We start from the raw sequence: 22,332 nt of genomic DNA, 5'->3' as shown, positions 1-22,332 counted from the left end.
TTATCTGTAGCAATGTGTAGCTCTCGCCTAGCCAGAGATCTAAAAGATAAAAGTACAGAGCGAGCTGCCACTCTGTAAACATAAAATGAACAGCTGGGTGCTTTAAAACACCAGGTCTTATAAACTTCATATTTTCTCTGGTCACATTTAATAGTTAACCACTTTTAAAATACACTGCTGAAATACTATGGTAACCATGCACACACAAATGTTTGCTCTGAAGGCGCAAATTATAGTCTGGCAAAGCACAAATGGGGAAACAGTGTGTTTAAACAGCTTAATTATAATTAATCACTTTATGCAAGCTGTTAGCTAGTGACATTCGCCCTATTATTTAACTGACTTGCAAGATATTCCACTGCTTCTTGCTCTTACCAGTTAGAAACACTAGAAGCCCTGCGTAAAACAAACTAATTGTATTAAAAACATCTTGCAGGCCTTGGACATGTGTAATGCTTTTAGACTGTTGCTTAACAAACACACCCTCACATAGTTAATAAAATCTGTGTCAAACAGACATTAATAGCAGGTATCCTGTCCTGGATACCTACAACCCTTGTATACTGCTGCTTAAGAAACTCTCCCTTACATAATCAATACATTCTACATCAGACATTATGTATATAAAAACGGATTCGAAGCCCTGGACATGTACAACACTTATAGACTGCTGGCCGAGGAACACATCCATCCATACAGAATTAATAAAATCGGTGTAAATCAGCCCTGATGCCGCGGTGGGATGGGGGGGGGGGGGTGGAGTTGGACAATCTTATAGTTCTTGATTTTGTCATTAGATGTATATTACAATGTATAAGACGAATACTGTGGATTATAAGAACGGTAATGTTGCTAAAACCAATAAAATTATGTTAAAAAAATCAGACCTGATGCACTTAAAATCGCTTGCGGACCTGGAGGGTCATACCAAGAATGCCCTTGACAGACAGTGGACTACTGTCCCTGTTCTGGGTTAAGCACATAGAGCAGCGATCTGTGTTTTGTGAATCTATACTTGTGACCACACCTTTTTGTCTGTGTTGCCATAGTGGAGGCCTACTGCCCACTCATGTAAAGTTCCGCTTCTATGCGATTAGGCAGTTGCTAGTGCTAGGCTCCTGAGTGCATGTTGTGCCTGTTTATGTGTGTATACAGCATAGGACATGCACTCTGTGAGTGAGCAAGAGTAATCAAGGCCTTGGGATCCATTGTGGATATCCCTGGCCTGGCCTTTGCACAAAACGGAGATGGGAGCGGTTTTCTCAAACAGTGGAAGTGCATTGCTTAAATTACTGAAGCTCAAAGGAAGAGACCTACACACAGCAGTGAGAGGAACGGGGACCGGGATCCTTTAGAAATTCAATTAAGGATTTTACTAGCAAGGAGATATTGATTAGTCTACTGAACATTGCCACTTGGTGGATAATGGTAAAGGGGGCTAGGAATGTGGTGCAAGGTGAGCCCTGACGTGTGGTCTTTCCCCCTATTACTCTTTTACTTTGGCTGATGACAGCCAGGTGCAGAAAACTCCCACCTGCTGTGAGGGGCTTCACTCTACTCAAAGGCTGCATCTGAAGAGCAGCCTGGAAAAGATACTTGATAGGGAGGCACTGCAAACTGGTTGTTCAGTTGCAGACAGTGGATATACAGCCCCGATCTGAATTTAATTTATACAAGTTAGACCCCACAACCTCACTTGTAGTTCTAGTGCCAAGTCCTCCATGGCCAAGGAAGTACTCAAATGTCTTCTGTGCAACCACGGCTTGTGTCTACGAAACTGACAGACTCCTAAAGGTCAGAGGACATCACCAAGTCTGGATCTCTTGCTTTAAGAGCTGTGCCTGTTCTGCAGCTCCAAGAAAACTACCTGCCTGCCAGCTCAGAGGGAAAAGGATTCTGTGTCTGTCCAGGAGGGGTAAGGTGCAGTGTGCCCCTGGTGTCTGTGGTGCACCCAGAAGAGGGATCTGAATGAAGGAGAGTGAACTGCCGATCCCAGTATCGGTAGCTTAATAGCCACCCCACGCCAGTTCATGACAGGAACCATCAACCTGTAACTGCAGTTTGGCCAGGTTGAGACTGTGATTGTGCTTTGGATTTGACCCGCACATTGCCGCAACTGCCAGCTGAATTGTAGTCCTGTGACTGGCCATGCCTGCTCGAGTTGTGATTAGCCTGTGCATGATTCCAACTGCCCAGTGTTGTGATTGCCTTGTGCATGTCTACAAATGCCTGGAGTAGCCAGTCTCTGCGTAGGCTGCGACTACCTGTTGTATTCAGCCTGTGCAGGGCTGCGTCTTACAAAGTTGCGACTCGCACGAAGAGGCTGCACTTGCCTAGTGTTGTCTGACCGGAGCAGGACCTCAGCAAAGACTTGCTAGCGCCGATGTGGGACAGTTCAAAAGATATTGACTTCAAAGACACTTGCCAGTGGGGACCACTTCAAGCCAAAACTGCTGCCCCTTCTTCTGTTGGCGACTAGTAGTTATGGATGAAGCGGTAAAGCGAAACCTAGTGTGCAGCATCTTCAGCTAGAGGGTGTCAGCTTACCTGGTAGATGGGCAGCAGAACCATTCAAATGTGAATATTCCACTGCTGAGTTGCCGAACCACGGCACTCAGACCAATCACAATCCTGCATTGCAGGGTTGTGATTGGCTATGGGGAGCCTGGGTGCTTCCTGCTTCCACAGATGGAAGAGGACGGAGAGGTGTGGCAGCAGGTTTCCAGTTAGGTGATCTTTGTGTTTTTTTTTTTAACACCACCCGTCTCATTACTGCTTCCTGGGAGCAGTCGCCACTGATAAATATGCTCGATTTCCCTATATTCAATTTAATATATATTCTGCACTGTGCTTACCTGGCTCCTGCAAGACTGTAAAATCTATCCATCCGCTGGTTCCCTATGTCGGATGCAGACATTATGCATATGTAATGAGTGTGCACTGTAGAGGGATTTCATCTGAGTTGACTGCTGTAATGGGTCATTCTGGATTATACAGTCTGAAATACTGTATACTAGGGCTATATAAGTGTCTCAGCTGTGGAAGGGTGGTAACCAGATTCCTGGACTTTGCCCTTCTCCTAGCTAGGCAGTCAGCCACAATGAAATGGAGGCCTCTTCCATACTGGTGCATCCCTCTGGCGCGATGCCGTGCTTCAGTGGGCTGAGTTTAAAACACACTCATTGCGCAGAAAGGAGGTGGGAGGTCTATGCAAACGTCTAACTGACACCTCATGGAATGAGCTTTTAATTACATTTAAAGAAGGTGCAAAAGACTACACGCGACTCCCTTTAAGAGGTCTAACTTCACACCCCCTTACACTCACGGAATACACTCGATTACTCTGTATATAGTACACTATTCTATGTCTTATGCAAATACTGCCGTTTCCGGTGCAGATCCATACATTTATTGGATGGCCCCGGGTTAAAATGCACGTGCGCAAATGAGTTTAAAACCTTTGAGTCGAAACCAGTTGTTGGCCAAGGATGAGCAACCCGAACAGTAGCAGGTTTCACAGTCTCATAAAAGACACTCATGAAAGCTGTAATGGTTCAACTTGCCTCTCTTCCAAGTCCAATGTATATTTCATATTTTACAGCACCGTTTTGAGTATCTGGCGAAAGAATATTTACAATGTTCTTGGGCATCCTTTATGGAACCCTTCTGGGCCCAAGTACTACCTGCGGACACCCTAACAAAGTAGGAAGTACTCCCCCAGCGCCTTTAATAAGCAAAGCGTTCATCTTCAGGGATGCGTAGGGCAGTGTCTATTGCCTGATCTGGTTTTGGGACACCGTTTCTAAAGAGACCACTAGCCAAGAGTCCAGTTGTTCAGGGTGTAAAGATGCCTCTGGTGAGAGTATACCAGCATCATTGCAGATGAGTCCTAAATCTTAGAATCAGCCAATGGCAGTTCGATGTTTACGGTTCCATGGATTTCCACAGATCCAAGGCCTACACTCCTTTCGACCTCTCCCTCAAACACAAAGCTGTAGACAAAAGATTTGGGGTTCACATGTGAATAGCCCCAGAACCACTTGGCAAATTTCGATGTGGTCACAGGTTTCCGTCTCATGGTAACCTGCTTCAGTTACCTCTCTGAGTCCCCCAGGTCAGGAGTTCAAGCTGAGGCATCCCTTGAGGCTCCTAGATGCAACTGGAAGGCACACAAGTCGTCCCTGCGCAGTAGGCGGTGTCAGTGATGACGCAGGCTCACTAACACAGGTTTTACGCCACAACCCTTGGGCCTCAGGCACAGCAGACCCGTAACAATGAATTGTTGAGTATGCTTCTAAACACCAGCTGGATACCCTCTTGTTCAAGCGGCGCAGTCCTCTGATTGATGGTTCTCAAGTCCTGACAAGCAGACGGCCTCCTGAACACAGCTGGCAAGCGGGCTCTCCTCTGTGAGGCTTAGTTGAGCATTACCTTCAACATGAGGTTGGGATGTTTACCCGCAGGGCAGTCCGGCAACACTTCTGTCCGGATGCAGGGAAGTCTACTCTCTAGCCTTATAGGAAGGCAGGGGTAGGCAAGACTCTTCCTCTCGATCAGTCGTTTTCAACTGTGTTTAGCCTTCGCCTGTCAATGAGGAAATCTGACACTAGGACTTAAGGAGAGAGCTGGCTAGTCAAGTCTCCTGCACTGCTTGAGTTCTAGTGTGCTTGAATGCTGTACATTCATTCCATGCAAGAGTCCAGGACAACAGGAGCCTCTCCTGGGCTGGCTCAGACCGCTCCATGGAATGTGTATTGGATTCCAGTCAGCAGGACACATCTGACCGAAATACAGGCCGAGGCAGGAAGAGGGAGAGGATCTGGGAACTCTGGCAGATGCGTTGTGGCACCTTCAAAGATTAAAGGCCTGAGACCCCTACCCACAGGACTCTATACTAGATGTAGAGGAAAAGAAATGTAAAAGTGCCTGCGTCAAAACAGTAGAGAGCAGGTTAGCCCCATTCAGAACCCCCCCATTTTAGGTTGCCATATGCATATATGGAATCAAAATGGCCTCCACCATGAACAATGTCAGGTCCACACGCATTGTCAGGTCCACCCACAAGCCTCACACTTACAACATACACTGTCATGTTCACAAATCCTTCACAGATATTCCACATATAGAGAGGTAAAAGACAATGGTCAAGGGAGACTTTTACACTGTGAAGGGTAAAGGGAAAGGGTCCTGGTCCTGCAATACTGAGCACGCCTCTCAGTGGCGGCCGACACAATGAAGAGGTTGTGAGGCAGGTGGAGGGGGCACGGGGGTGTGCACGAGGGGCGTGTTAATAATAAAAATAAAATGTTTAAAAAACTCTTACCTGGAGCTGCGGTCGCTTCCCGTGTCGCATCGTGCCTCAATGTTCTATTCCTGGTCCCAAGCTCCCACCATACACTGGGACAGATTACCTGTGCAATCCCCACACGGCTCTCATGCTATGAGAGCAGCGCGGGGATTGGTCTCAGCAGCTGAAAAGACACTCTGCTCAGACGAGGGAGTCTATGGGGTTGCTCCAGCCTGGTTGTTTGATGGAGAAACGTAAGTGCGCATGTGTGCTTGGCCAGTGTGAGATGACTGGCGAAACACATATGTGCACTTAGAGAGTGCACATAGCACCCCCCCTCCCCCCACCCTCCCATGCCTCGGCCCCACCCCTCCCTGAACGCGCTGGTTCTGAGCCGGCAAATGAAAAATAAAACTATTTAGGTAATCGTTTTTATTTTTCACCTCCTGGCTTGGAGCCAGTCGGGCACCGCTCCGCCACCATTGCGGAAGAGTCGCCTCTGATGCCTTTGCCAACGCAGGTCCATCTTGCCCAGCAGGAGATGGAAGTAGCCACACTCTGAAATAGGAGTGCGCTAAGCATAGACAGGGAGACCTCCCTCAGTGGGCTCGCATAGTCTTCGAGACAAAAGGAACAAGCATTAGAAATGCAATCGGGCTCGGATTTATTTGAGTTTGAGCTAATGGCATTGTAAATGCCAATGTATTGTTGCTATGTGTTATGGAGTGTGTTCATGTGGTGTGTACTGCCAGTGATCTCCTTGTGAGTGTGAGAATATTGCACCGTTACTGCCTGTGTTGTCCTTCTTGTGAGTGTGAGAAGCTTGCACCTCTGCTGCCTGTGGTCTCCTTGTGAGTGTAAGAAGCTTGCACCTCTGCTGCCTGTGATGTCCTTCTTGTGAGTGTAAGAAGCTTGCACTGCTGCTGCCTGTGATGTCGTTCTTGTGAGTGTGAGAAGCTTGCACAGCTGCTGCCTGTGAGTATGAGAAGATTGCATTGTGCATCTCTGTGCTGTGCCTGTTCTTTATAAGGGACTCTTGCCCTGTTGCTGCTGCTGCCTTGGCACAGTACCTGCTGTGAGTGTGTGAGGGAAGCTTGCACCGCTGCTGCTTGTGATGTCCTTCTTGTGAGTGGGAGAAGCTTGCACCTCAGCTGCCTGTGGTCTCCTTGTGAGTGTAAGAAGCTTGCACTGCTGCTGCCTGTGATGTCGTTCTTGTGAGTGTGAGAAGCTTGCACCGCTGCTGCTTGTGATGTCCTTCTTGTGAGTGGGAGAAGCTTGCACCTCAGCTGCCTGTGGTCTCCTTGTGAGTGTAAGAAGCTTGCACTGCTGCTGCCTGTGATGTCGTTCTTGTGAGTGTGAGAAGCTTGCACCGCTGCTGCTTGTGATGTCCTTCTTGTGAGTGGGAGAAGCTTGCACCTCAGCTGCCTGTGGTCTCCTTGTGAGTGTGAGAAGCTTGCACAGCTGCTGCCTGTGATGTCCTTCGCGTGAGTGTGAGAAGCTTGCACCGCTGCTGCCTGTGAGTATGAGAAGATTGCATTGTGCATCTCTGTGCTGTGCCTGTTCTTTGTAAGGGACTCTTGCTCTGTTGCTGCTGCTGCCTTGGCACAGTACCTGCTGTGAGTGTGTAAGGGAAGCTTGCACCACTGCTGCTTGTGATGTCGTTCTTGCGAGTGTGAGAAGCTTGCACCTCTGCTGCCTGTCGTCTCCTTGTGAGTGTAAGTAGCTTGCACTGCTGCTGCCTGTGATGTCGTTCTTGTGAGTGTGAGAAGCTTGCACTGCTGCTGCTTGTGATGTCCTTCTTGTGAGTGGGAGAAGCTTGCACCTCAGCTGCCTGTGGTCTCCTTGTGGGTGTGAGAAGCTTGCACCGCTGCTGTTTGTGATGTCCTTCTTGTGAGTGTGAGAAGCTTGCACCGCTACTGTTAGTGATGTCCTTCTTGTGAGTGGGAGAAGCTTGCAACTCAGCTGCCTGTGGTCTCCTTGTGAGTGTAAGAAGCTTGCACAGCTGCTGCCTGTGATGTCCTACTCACTACTCTACTCTACTCACTACTCTGCACTCACTACTCACTACTCTACTCACTACTCTACTCACTCCTCTACTCACTCCTCTACTCACTCCTCTACTCACTACTCTGCACTCACTACTCTGCACTCACTACTCTGCACTCACTACTCTGCACTCACTACTCTGCACTCACTACTCACTACTCTACTCACTACTCACTACTCTACTCACTACTCACTACTCTACTCACTACTCACTACTCTACTCTACTCACTACTCTGCACTCACTACTCACTACTCTGCACTCTCTACTCACTACTCTACTCACTACTCACTACTCACTACTCTACTCACTACTCACTACTCTACTCACTACTCACTACTCACTACTCTACTCACTACTCTACTCACTACTCACTACTCACTACTCACTACTCTACTCACTACTCACTACTCTACTCACTACTCACTACTCACTACTCTACTCACTACTCACTACTCACTACTCACTACTCTACTCACTACTCTACTCACTACTCACTACTCTGCACTCACTACTCACTACTCTACTCACTACTCTAGTCACTACTCACTACTCTGCACTCACTACTCACTACTCACTACTCTGCACTCACTACTCACTACTCTACTCACTACTCTAGTCACTACTCACTACTCTGCACTCACTACTCACTACTCACTACTCTACTCACTACTCTACTCTACTCACTACTCACTACTCTACTCACTACTCTACTCTACTCACTACTCTACTCACTACTCTACTCACTACTCTACTCACTACTCTACTCACTACTCACTACTCTACTCACTACTCACTACTCACTACTCACTACTCACTACTCTACTCACTACTCTACTCACTACTCACTACTCTACTCACTACTCACTACTCTACTCACTACTCACTACTCACTACTCACTACTCTACTCACTACTCTACTCACTACTCACTACTCTGCACTCACTACTCACTACTCACTACTCTACTCACTACTCTACTCTACTCACTACTCACTACTCTACTCACTACTCTACTCTACTCACTACTCTACTCACTACTCACTACTCTACTCACTACTCTACTCACTACTCACTACTCTACTCACTACTCACTACTCACTACTCTACTCACTACTCTACTCACTACTCTACTCACTACTCACTACTCACTACTCACTACTCTGCACTCACTACTCACTACTCACTACTCACTACTCACTACTCACTACTCACTACTCTACTCACTATTCACTACTCACTACTCTACTCACTACTCACTATTCACTACTCACTACTCACTACTCTACTCACTACTCACTACTCACTATTCACTACTCACTACTCTACTCACTACTCACTACTCACTACTCTACTCACTACTCACTACTCTACTCACTACTCTACTCACTACTCACTACTCTGCACTCACTACTCACTACTCTACTCACTACTCACTACTCTACTCACTACTCTACTCACTACTCACTGCTCTACTCACTACTCACTACTCTACTCACTACTCACTACTCACTATTCACTACTCACTACTCTACTCACTACTCACTACTCACTACTCTACTCACTACTCACTACTCTACTCACTACTCTACTCACTACTCACTACTCTGCACTCACTACTCACTACTCTACTCACTACTCACTACTCTACTCACTACTCTACTCACTACTCACTGCTCTACTCACTACTCACTACTCTACTCACTACTCACTACTCTACTCACTACTCACTACTCTACTCACTACTCTACTCACTACTCTACTCACTACTCACTACTCTGCACTCACTACTCACTACTCTACTCACTACTCACTACTCTACTCACTACTCTACTCACTACTCTACTCACTACTCTACTCACTACTCACTACTCACTACTCACTACTCACTACTCTACTCACTACTCACTACTCTACTCACTACTCTACTCACTACTCTACTCACTACTCTACTCACTACTCACTACTCTGCACTCACTACTCACTACTCACTACTCTACTCACTACTCACTACTCTACTCACTACTCTACTCACTACTCTACTCACTACTCTACTCACTACTCACTACTCACTACTCACTACTCACTACTCTACTCACTACTCACTACTCTGCACTCACTACTCACTACTCACTACTCTACTCACTACTCACTACTCTACTCACTACTCTACTCACTACTCTACTCACTACTCTACTCACTACTCACTACTCTACTCACTACTCTACTCACTACTCTGCACTCACTACTCACTACTCACTACTCTGCACTCACTACTCACTACTCACTACTCACTACTCTACTCACTACTCACTACTCTACTCACTACTCACTTGTGAGTGTAAGAAGCTTGCACTGCTGCTGCCTGTGATGTCGTTCTTGTGAGTGTGAGAAGCTTGCACCGCTGCTGCTTGTGATGTCCTTCTTGTGAGTGGGAGAAGCTTGCACCTCAGCTGCCTGTGGTCTCCTTGTGAGTGTAAGAAGCTTGCACTGCTGCTGCCTGTGATGTCGTTCTTGTGAGTGTGAGAAGCTTGCACCGCTGCTGCTTGTGATGTCCTTCTTGTGAGTGGGAGAAGCTTGCACCTCAGCTGCCTGTGGTCTCCTTGTGAGTGTGAGAAGCTTGCACAGCTGCTGCCTGTGATGTCCTTCGCGTGAGTGTGAGAAGCTTGCACCGCTGCTGCCTGTGAGTATGAGAAGATTGCATTGTGCATCTCTGTGCTGTGCCTGTTCTTTGTAAGGGACTCTTGCTCTGTTGCTGCTGCTGCCTTGGCACAGTACCTGCTGTGAGTGTGTAAGGGAAGCTTGCACCACTGCTGCTTGTGATGTCGTTCTTGCGAGTGTGAGAAGCTTGCACCTCTGCTGCCTGTCGTCTCCTTGTGAGTGTAAGTAGCTTGCACTGCTGCTGCCTGTGATGTCGTTCTTGTGAGTGTGAGAAGCTTGCACTGCTGCTGCTTGTGATGTCCTTCTTGTGAGTGGGAGAAGCTTGCACCTCAGCTGCCTGTGGTCTCCTTGTGGGTGTGAGAAGCTTGCACCGCTGCTGTTTGTGATGTCCTTCTTGTGAGTGTGAGAAGCTTGCACCGCTACTGTTAGTGATGTCCTTCTTGTGAGTGGGAGAAGCTTGCAACTCAGCTGCCTGTGGTCTCCTTGTGAGTGTAAGAAGCTTGCACAGCTGCTGCCTGTGATGTCCTACTCACTACTCTACTCTACTCACTACTCTGCACTCACTACTCACTACTCTACTCACTACTCTACTCACTCCTCTACTCACTCCTCTACTCACTCCTCTACTCACTACTCTGCACTCACTACTCTGCACTCACTACTCTGCACTCACTACTCTGCACTCACTACTCTGCACTCACTACTCACTACTCTACTCACTACTCACTACTCTACTCACTACTCACTACTCTACTCACTACTCACTACTCTACTCTACTCACTACTCTGCACTCACTACTCACTACTCTGCACTCTCTACTCACTACTCTACTCACTACTCACTACTCACTACTCTACTCACTACTCACTACTCTACTCACTACTCACTACTCTACTCACTACTCTACTCACTACTCACTACTCACTACTCACTACTCTACTCACTACTCACTACTCTACTCACTACTCACTACTCACTACTCTACTCACTACTCACTACTCACTACTCACTACTCTACTCACTACTCTACTCACTACTCACTACTCTGCACTCACTACTCACTACTCTACTCACTACTCTAGTCACTACTCACTACTCTGCACTCACTACTCACTACTCACTACTCTGCACTCACTACTCACTACTCTACTCACTACTCTAGTCACTACTCACTACTCTGCACTCACTACTCACTACTCACTACTCTACTCACTACTCTACTCTACTCACTACTCACTACTCTACTCACTACTCTACTCTACTCACTACTCTACTCACTACTCTACTCACTACTCTACTCACTACTCTACTCACTACTCACTACTCTACTCACTACTCACTACTCACTACTCACTACTCACTACTCTACTCACTACTCTACTCACTACTCACTACTCTACTCACTACTCACTACTCACTACTCACTACTCACTACTCACTACTCTACTCACTACTCTACTCACTACTCACTACTCTGCACTCACTACTCACTACTCACTACTCTACTCACTACTCTACTCTACTCACTACTCACTACTCTACTCACTACTCTACTCTACTCACTACTCTACTCACTACTCACTACTCTACTCACTACTCTACTCACTACTCACTACTCTACTCACTACTCACTACTCACTACTCTACTCACTACTCTACTCACTACTCTACTCACTACTCACTACTCACTACTCACTACTCTGCACTCACTACTCACTACTCACTACTCACTACTCACTACTCACTACTCACTACTCTACTCACTATTCACTACTCACTACTCTACTCACTACTCACTATTCACTACTCACTACTCACTACTCTACTCACTACTCACTACTCACTATTCACTACTCACTACTCTACTCACTACTCACTACTCACTACTCTACTCACTACTCTACTCACTACTCACTACTCTGCACTCACTACTCACTACTCTACTCACTACTCACTACTCTACTCACTACTCTACTCACTACTCACTGCTCTACTCACTACTCACTACTCTACTCACTACTCACTACTCACTATTCACTACTCACTACTCTACTCACTACTCACTACTCACTACTCTACTCACTACTCACTACTCTACTCACTACTCTACTCACTACTCACTACTCTGCACTCACTACTCACTACTCTACTCACTACTCACTACTCTACTCACTACTCTACTCACTACTCACTGCTCTACTCACTACTCACTACTCTACTCACTACTCACTACTCTACTCACTACTCACTACTCTACTCACTACTCTACTCACTACTCTACTCACTACTCACTACTCTGCACTCACTACTCACTACTCTACTCACTACTCACTACTCTACTCACTACTCTACTCACTACTCTACTCACTACTCTACTCACTACTCACTACTCACTACTCACTACTCTACTCACTACTCACTACTCTACTCACTACTCTACTCACTACTCTACTCACTACTCTACTCACTACTCACTACTCTGCACTCACTACTCACTACTCACTACTCTACTCACTACTCACTACTCTACTCACTACTCTACTCACTACTCTACTCACTACTCTACTCACTACTCACTACTCACTACTCACTACTCACTACTCTACTCACTACTCACTACTCTGCACTCACTACTCACTACTCTACTCACTACTCACTACTCTACTCACTACTCTACTCACTACTCTACTCACTACTCTACTCACTACTCACTACTCTACTCACTACTCTACTCACTACTCTGCACTCACTACTCACTACTCACTACTCTGCACTCACTACTCACTACTCACTACTCACTACTCTACTCACTACTCACTACTCTACTCACTACTCACTACTCTACTCACTACTCACTACTCACTACTCTACTCACTACTCTACTCACTACTCACTACTCACTACTCTACTCACTACTCTACTCACTACTCTACTCACTACTCTACTCACTACTCACTACTCTACTCACTACTCTACTCACTACTCTACACTCACGATTCACTACTCACTACTCTACTCACTACTCTACTCACTACTCTACTCACTACTCTACTCACTACTCACTACTCTACTCACTACTCACTACTCTACTCACTACTCTACTCACTACTCACTACTCTACTCACTACTCTGCACTCACTACTCACCTCACTACTCTACTCACTACTCACTACTCACTACTCTACTCACTACTCACTACTCACTACTCTGCACTCACTACTCTGCACTCACTACTCTGCACTCACTACTCTGCACTCACTACTCTGCACTCACTACTCTGCCCTCACTACTCTGCCCTCACTACTCTGCCCTCACTACTCTGCACTCTGCACTCTGCCCTCCCTACTCTGCACTCTGCCCTCACTACTCTGCACTCACTACTCTGCCCTCACTACTCTGCCCTCACTACTCTGCACTCCCTACTCTGCACTCCCTACTCTGCCCTCACTACTCTGCCCTCACTACTCTGCCCTCACTACTCTGCCCTCACTACTCTGCACTCACTACTCTGCCCTCACTACTCTGCACTCACTACTCTGCACTCACTACTCTGCGGGTGTGTGGTGGTGGTGTGCGTGGGCATGCGGTTGTGTGTGCGGTTGTGTGTGTGCGTGCGTGTGTGCGGTTGTGTGTGTGCGGTTGTGTGTGTGTGCGGTTGTGTGTGTGTGTGCGGTTGTGTGTGTGTGTGTGCGGTTGTGTGGGTGTGTGTGTGCGGTTGTGTGTGTGTGTGTGCGGTTGTGTGTGTGTGTGTGCGGTTGTGTGGGTGTGTGCGGTTGTGCGGTTGTGCGGTTGTGTGCGGTTGTGTGCGGGTGTGTGGGTGTGTGCGGTTGGGTGTGTATGGTTGGGTGTGTATGGTTGGGTGTGTACAAGCCACATCGTTCACACTGAGCTCTGTATATAAAGGTCATGCAATTTGTACATGCGATTTTGAAAGTAATGTATTTCTGAGAGCAGCACCCATTTTTTTTAGATACCTGCTTACAAGATAAACCATATCTTCTTTACAAAGTAAAGGAGGCCTTCCCTTTGTAGGGAAAAACAATATAATTCTGTTAAATGAGTGAACGAAATGCATTGGGGCAGAAAAATAAAAGGGAAATGAAGCAGGAGTGAAGTGTGCGTGAAAAGGAGAAGGCTGTTAGTGCAAGAAATCAGTGGCTAGGCTTGTATGAGAAGCAGGAGGTGTGGGAAAAGGTGTGAGGGGGAAGTGAATGCCTGGGATCTGCGAAGGCTTTGTGTGAAAGGGAACTGTTGACATTGGTCACAGGAGGATGTACCAGTGTCTGCTTGGGCAGTGAGTGAGTGATCTGGGAATGAGTTTGAAAAACTGGTATGAACATTAGGGTAAAGCAAGTCTCTAATGATAGGACACTGAATGATAGTACAATGAGTGATCTGGTACAACGGCAGTAGGAATCTGGTAACCGGACTGTGAGAGTAAATGTGAGGCTCCCAGTGAGAGGAAAGCGAGGTGGAGTGTTTTTTTATGAAAGGGTGGAGAGAGTGAGTCATGGTGACGAGACAGGGAGCGAGTGAGGAATCTGGCAATAGCTGGGAAGATGCAAGGGATCTGGTAAGAGGACAACGAGAGCTACTATAAGGGGTCTGTTATGAGGGCAGTACATTAAAGTGATCTTCTATTTTGACATTAAAAGTTTGAGTTCGGGTGAGTGGGCACGAGTGCTTATCAAAGCACTTTGTTTGTTTTTTTACTTTCAGCTGTGCTGCATAGCAGCCAGGCTGCTGTACAACATGGCTAAACATATCCCTGACAAAACCAACAGATTTTGTATAGGAGAGTCCTATTTGCTTTGCCAATGCTTGTTTAGCCTACCTCAGTCAAAGAGCAGGCGCGGGTTTGCCGGCGCGCACACAGAGCTCAAGGGAAAAAAAACACATCAGTGCACACGCTCCCAGCACCATCTGCCTTCAATTACCGGCACCTCGGACAGCTGGTAATTGAGGATTTATGTATTCTTCTGCGCGTGTCCGAACACTTTATGCCGGAAGTGGACATTGCAAAAATTCCAAAGCCCTATGGCGTGCTGCCTTACTTAAACACAGCCTTGCCTGGACCAATTACCATTCACATGGCAGAATACCACACGCAAAAACCGCGCGCTTTCTGGAATGCGGCAGCCCACAGCCCTTTCTGAACTTTTTTTTTTTATAACATTAGAGCTCGAAAGCCCCGCCCCACTTCGTGTGACGTAGGCCCGAGCCCTAAAAATGGCAGAACTCTCAACAAAGCAACACAAGGCATGGTAGCACGGATGTCCAGGGCATGCAAGGACTTCATTCTCACCCACTGCTGCAGTCCTGAGGTTCCCATACATACATAAATAAATATCAATACAAAAGACATGCATGTCAAGATCTCAGTTGCAAATTGATGTTTCTACTATTTTCAATGCAGGTTGTTTTTATAGAGGCGCTACAAACCCCATGCATACCTCATTTATTCCTCAATCTTACCTCAATCCTAAAAATTGCTGTTGTAAGCTGAACTTTCCACACGTGCATTAGAACAAGAAGGCTTTGTAATTAGGCCCGGGCGGATCAATACTATTAAAAGTTAAGCATACATTGATTTTGTAGAGGAGTCTTTGCACTGAACACTGAATAAGCAAAGCTCTTCTCTTCTTACACTCAAGATAATGGCGCGAACACTTTGTATTAACAACTGTCTTTAGCGAACAGTTCGTTTTTTTAACACGAGCCAATGTTTCATCGATTTTGTGCTGTTCTTTCTTGCAGTTTGACCCGGAGGGCTATTTCTGGGCCGTGGTCCATCTGATCTGTGTGGGTAAGTCGGACATTATCTCAGCAGTTGGTCCTCTCCAGCGGTGACCGGAAGCACCTAATTTATGGCTATGGAAAAAGCAGCGTAAAATCACCCTCCTGGGAGAAAAACTTCTCAGTGCGACTTCCAGTACAAGACAAACGGCTGCTGTGTGCCACGACATTCTGAAACGGGCCAGTGCCTGACCTAACATGATGGAAAATGTAATTTTATTAGGCCTGGGCGAAATTCTTGTAATTTCCTTTGGAGAAATCATTCAGAATGCATAAAATTACACAAAATGCTGGTCTGGCATTTTGCGCTATTTTTTTAGGTGAAAATGCATCCTTGCAAGCATTGTGGACAGGAGGAAGCTTTTTGTGCTAAAACACGCAATATGTATTACACAGGACGCAAACACTGGCCCCATGCCTTCTGTTTGTTCATGTTTATCCCATGCTCCCAGGATAGGATTTTACTCAAACAACATTTCAATGACAAGACGTGGTGCATTTTGCATAACAATTCACATTTCCAGAAATTATGCAACACTATGGTAGCATATACTAAATTTCACAGGGCCACAATTTATGAAATTACTTTTCTTGACTCCTGTTGAAAAATTGACTAATCTGCCTAACTGTCTTGAAGTAAGGTACGAATTTCAATAAAGGCACCAAGGTAAGGACTGTGCTGTCTTTATTAAGGGGATAGATAGCAGCACAAAGGGTCTGGCGATACGTTGGGCCAGCTCTGCCTGAATACCAGGGGCCCTGAAGACCGAACCCTAACATGGATCATCTCACATTGGATTGGTTAATGATCGAAATTGATCTAACTGGTAAAAATACTTCGCTTAAAACATCTCTTTGCTAACTGTCCACACTTCACCCCAATATCATATACCTGTGCAGCACATTTGAACAAAAATCTGTTGCCACTAGGATGTAAGCTGATTACCTGGGCATCTTGTTTGACCCCCAACTGTTCTCACATCAAGTAAAAAAAAGAAATAGGTCCCTATTTGGGTTATTTAGTACTCATTTGTATGATTGAAAAGAAAATAATCTGTCCCATAAATTGCTGAAGCGAGTCTCTTCGAAGGACCGGGCAACTAATAGTGCCATCCGTTTAGGCACCTACCGCTCCTGTGAAATCCCACACACGCTTTGTCCCTTGAAACAAACAGTTACATTATTCTTTAAAGGGGGGATAATCATTTGAAAGAATTCTCCTAGGTTGAAAAATGGAAAATGAAACTGGGCGGTGGCCTTCAAATTAGCCATTTGGGCCAATGAATTAGTAATTTTAAAGCTCTCGCGCAGGGGAGGAGCTCAAACGAGCTCCTGCTCTATGCCTTGACCTGCTGGTGCTTTTGCCTCTGTCCCCACTGCAGTCCCTGTCCCAGGTGCAAAGTCATTGTGCCCATTTTGTAATAGGGCCAGTCATGTCTGTACCTTGATCCCTCCTATCAGTTGGCCCCTTGTCGTCTTATTTATGTATAGCAACCTTTTTGGGTCATTTGTATAGGGATCCATACAATTTGGCAGCTGTTTGGAACGTCTCAGAGGGTTGTGTGCAACTAGGTCTGTGTTCTTGATGCCTGGTCATATACTCAGACCATCACAGTATCACACCTGGTGTGATGTGGCCTGAGGTCGTCAGGAAAAAAGTGAAGGTTTAATTTTTTCCTGTGTCACCACATTTTCTTTGAATCTTGGGTGTAGAGGAAGGGTGTTTCTTCTGTTTCGCCAAAATCCACACCCTCAAGTTCCATGTATTTCTTTCTCTTTTCCTTCTAACTATAAAGTAAAGTAAATTCTTTATTGCATGATTTATAAAAATCTTAGCAATTGATCTAAAAATACATAATTGAGCACTTCTAACTATAAGTTTTATGTTAGTTATCTAAAAAGTAAATTGCTTCAAAGTCTGACATCTGTCAGCAGTGCAGTAATTGCTTAGTTTATTACCTGGATTTGCATGGACATTATTCCGCCTTTCTTATTTACAATATCATAGTCATATAATATTAATAACAGTATTATCTCCCTGAGTACATTATTCCAAAATAAAATTCAGCAATACAAACGTACCACCAATGTGCACAGTTCGCTTTCCGCTTCCATACATCGAAATAATTTCCCCAATGTTCCCTAAGCTTGCGAAGGGGTTACTTTCAGAAGTTAAAGTGTGAAGCATTTAGAATTCCACTGTCACTCGAATTATAGTAGTGCATGAACCCACTAAGCTCTCAACGAGAAATACCTCCTTTTGGTTATACCCCAATAAACATAAATCCAATTTTCTTTTCCTTACAGGTGCTTACAAAGCTTTTAGGAAGTCTCAGAAATCTAGCCCTATAAGGTAAATTGTTTTAAAATGTACCTATCCATAAGTAAATCTAATGTTAATGTTAGCACAAGTGGAGATACAATATTGTGTACATGAGTTGGTTAGTTTTGTGGCTAAATATGATTTTGCTCTCAGATGGGGCTAAGAACTCAGTTTGAAGAAGGGTACAAGTGCTTCTACAAGGGAGTGATAAGCGCTTGTCTATCATGTCATAGGGAGCATAGTGGGAGCCGGTGCTCAAATTAGGTATTTGAGCAGCTGCATGAATTTTTTTATTGCGTGGTCTTGGTGTTTGTTATGAGTTTGGAACAACAGGTACTTTTATTATCGCTGTCTATTGCCTGTGGCCTGGATCCATGGTAGTCTTTCCGTAACCTCAAGCTTCGTATCACAGCTCCCTCTGTGCATCATCTCTGAGCGAGGTGCTCCTTTTGTAGTTTTTTCTGGCCCACAGCCACCTCCTTTAAGTCCCCGCCTTTTTCCTGGTATCGGTATGAGCTGATGAGCAGGTGAGTTATTCTTCTTGCTCTGCATTTATTTCTCAACTAGTTGCAAATTCCTTTCTTAGGCCTGTGTCTGGCCGCTGTCAAGTATCCCACCTTTTCTCCTGTCAGCATTCAGCTACCGATATGGGTAAGGTGGTATCTTCCAATAACTAGGTTCCCACTAAGGCCCTTCTTCCTGTGAGCTCTTTGTGGTCTCCTCACTAGTACGGTGGCTTTTGAAATTAACCCAAACAGAGCTCTCCTCAAGCTTGCTCGTTACGGTTCTAAGTGCATGAAATGAAGAAAAACTTGCAGAAACTGGTTCTAACAATCAGTTTTTCTCTTTGTATGACATACACCAAGTTGATGAAGCCAACCCCTTGAATGTTCTTCCTGACAAAAAATCCTAATTGCAAAGTTCATCCTCTCTATTTGCTTACTGCTTGTTTTTTAACCCCCTTTCTCTACCCAGTCCCCCACTTAACCTCCTGTTTGCTGTCCACATTTCTTTTAGTTTTTTTGTGTATAGTGTCTTCTCTTTCCCTGCTCACCCATCCAATCCATTTATATTCCATTTGACTGTTTTTTATTCGCTTGAACATTGACTCCACCCACCCATTCATACTTCCTGTAATGCCCATGTGGTCCTTGCTCTTCCTCTCCAGATACCTTCCTTTGTATCCGTCTGCCACCTTATTTGGTCTCATCATTGTTATGCCCACTGTGTCACTCTAGTTGCCTTCAAATCAGCATTGGTCCTGTTCCAGTAGGAATGGTCCAGTCTGAACTGCAAGTTCAGGTCCCCTCCAAATGGGGATACATGAAACCCCTGACTTGTTTATACTTACTTTGGCCTCACCCATGAGGTTTAGATTGATTCCTATCTGTGACCACAGGACCCACAGGTATCACAATGAGGAAAACAAAAAGGTGATGGGTGGAACACTTGTATTAATCTCAGCCATTGGTAATTCCACTGCATTCCAGTCCATTGTATTTTTGTCCACTAAGCTATTGTAGATGGAGAGAGACCAGGCATACTCAAATCAGTGTTGGTCATTCCCAAGAATGAATAGTTCAGCCCAAACTACCAGTCCAGATCCCCTCCAGATGGGAACACAAGCTTATCCTGGCTTGTTTACAAATAGTTTAATGGACTTCAGATTAAACAGGGGCTGTAACTCGGAATGAGTAGTAACAATAAGTTAGATTATTTCTTTCTTGTAATGTTCTATGTGCAAAGAAATGAAGGTGTTGCCATAAATAACTCCTTTTAGCTGATCACTTTTTATATTAGAAAAACAGATCATAAGAAAATTAGAGACACGTTTTTAAACGTAAAGTCATGCGCATTTGAGTGCGTAGATCTTTCGCCTACATAACAAAAGGGATTTGAGAGCTGTCCAAATCATAGGATTTATCCACCTAAGCTTAAACATCTGTAAACTAGTTTTTGTTCCAATATCCTTAAAAATTGGTCTTGGAGAGAGATGGCATAAATAGGGGAGATACTGCTAATACTGTTCAGTAGATTATAGTATTAATCTACTTGTTGTACTGCAGGTGGTATTCAACCAAGGTGTACCATTTACTGAGATCCAACTGGCATTATACAAATCATGTGTAGTCGCTGGGTATGTTGTCACCCAAAATGATTCTCCTATTCTAGCGGTGATTTATGGTGCACTGAAGGACAGCAAACACTTTTTGGATCATATCTTTAATCTACCTTTATACGTACAAATTACGTCTCCGCTAATGAGTGGTTGGTTTAATGTACTTAGTCATCCACGTGCTTTATTTAGTTTTACTTACAATACAGCTGCAGCAACCAGTCTAACCACACCAGCTGTGACTTCTCTACGAGGGCAGGGGAGCGTTGCGCCCCGCCAACTGTGAGCTGTGTGTAAAAAAATAAAATGGCAATGAAATTATTCCATTGCCATTTTATTTTTTACCACTGTGCGCACCGCAGCACCTCCAAGCCAAGAGACATGTGGGGTGTGTCCTCTGCTGCTGATTGACCGCATGGAGGACTGCAGGAGTGGCTGGCCGGATGCCCCAAAGTGTGCATGTCAGTTTCCTGGGCTGTCTTGCAACGGCCATCCTGACATGCGCACTTTGAAGCTCTCCATCCCGAGCTCTCTTAGACTGCTAGGTGTAGAAAAAGTACAGGCCTCCAAGGCCAGAAGAAGAGTCTGGCCAACCCACTCCATCCAATCCTGAGACTTCTCTTATGCTGGTTAATAGCATGAGAGCCGCATGTGGAGTTGTTAGGTGAGCCCCACAGCTGACTGCAGATTCAGAACACTGAGGAGCATGTGCAACAGTGGATAAGTACCATTTATTTTATGGTTCAAATTCTTTATTGGTATTATTGCATGAGTTCAATCAACAAGAAGGGACTGTGGGGCTTTTATAGAGGTCCAATATTAATATATTTGGGGAAACCCAATAAACCCTTGTAGGCTTGGGCAAAGTAGATGATGGAGGTAAAGAGTGTCTAGGGATTTTGTTTTTAAACTAAGTACATATAATTTAAACAATATCACTTCTAGAGTTCATATATCAATTGAACCTGATTGTATCCATAGAATAACTGATGTATTATACTGTTATTATTATACTGTTGTTCAAAATAATACATTCAATGCAAATGCAAAATAGAGGAGAAAAAGATGAAGCACACAGCAAACTGTTTATATATGCAAAAGATTTGTATTTGAAAAAATCATGGGGATATATAGACATTAATCAAGTAAAAAGTTATGAAAAGCTGTACATATAGATTCACAGGTCAGTTCACAACATTTCATCAACTCCGTTGATTAGTAAAGAAAAACCAATTCATAAATGTAAAAAAGGTCTTTTCCAATGCACAAATGCTGTGGAGATGATGTTTTTGGTCGACGTTTCGATCTTCCTTGTTGTCATCTATGAGACCATCATCAGGACTAGTGTATTTTCAAAAAGAATTCCCCTTTATAGAGGTCCAGCATACATGCCCGGTCAAGCAGTGGGGGAAGAGGGTATGCAGTTCCTTGGGTAGGAGAGAGAGAGGGAGAACAGATGAAACAAAACAGAGCCAGTTAATCAAAAGATTAGTCAGGCTCGCAAAGAAAGAGGGAGGGAATTCCTCTTATCGGAACTAGGGTCCTCACACACCCAGCAAGCTAGGTGTCATGCTTCATCATATGAACCTGCTCCTCGTCGGGTCAGCGCTGCAATACCTGACGGGCACCCATAAAGGGGCTCTTTAGCGGAGATCTTTTGTTCCTGGCCGTATGGTGCAGTCCGTGTGAGGGGCCTAGTAGTGTAAATATAGGTAAATGAAGGTGGTTTAAAACAGGTTGGATAGTCCAAAATATGACTTTTATTCAGGCTGGTCATCCACCTGATTAAAAACTAAACAAGAGTGGCAGCTTGCTGCGTAAGGGTTCAGTTCCGCTATGATCAACTCTGACGGTCAACATGTTTCATGCCTCGTGGTCCCTGTGATCCTTGGCAATTCTTCAGGATCTGGTGTAAAGAAACTACACAATATGGTGGGTGCAGGTGCTACCTACCACGTCTAGTACTATGGAAAACAGTCTCTCCACGAATGTCGGGTGACCTAAAAGAAATACATAAGGTAATCACGACTATTAAAGTGGAAAGTAGGAAGTCCTCTCTTCTGCTAACACTAGCCACTCTCTCTCCGTGTAGAATCGTGCAAAT

At 45.1% G+C, this 22,332-nt stretch overlaps 1 protein-coding gene across 2 annotated transcripts in view; it reads left to right on the top strand.

Moving 5' to 3' along the window:
• The window catches only part of SLC35D4 (solute carrier family 35 member D4), a 663,061-nt gene that overhangs the window by 368,443 nt on the left and 272,286 nt on the right, over positions 1-22,332 (top strand). For both annotated transcript variants that reach the window (XM_086965641.1, XM_086965642.1), the window contains exons 8-9: positions 15,751-15,799; positions 18,097-18,142. In XM_086965641.1, coding sequence (XP_086821767.1) covers positions 15,751-15,799; positions 18,097-18,142 — 95 coding nt within the window. The remainder of the gene's footprint in view (positions 1-15,750; positions 15,800-18,096; positions 18,143-22,332) is intronic.

Source organism: Lissotriton vulgaris, chromosome 4_1 (assembly GCF_964263255.1).
Source record: "Lissotriton vulgaris chromosome 4_1, aLisVul1.2, whole genome shotgun sequence".
In the NCBI taxonomy this organism is placed as follows: domain Eukaryota; kingdom Metazoa; phylum Chordata; class Amphibia; order Caudata; family Salamandridae; genus Lissotriton; species Lissotriton vulgaris.
This window is presented reverse-complemented; position numbering and strand designations above follow the sequence as displayed.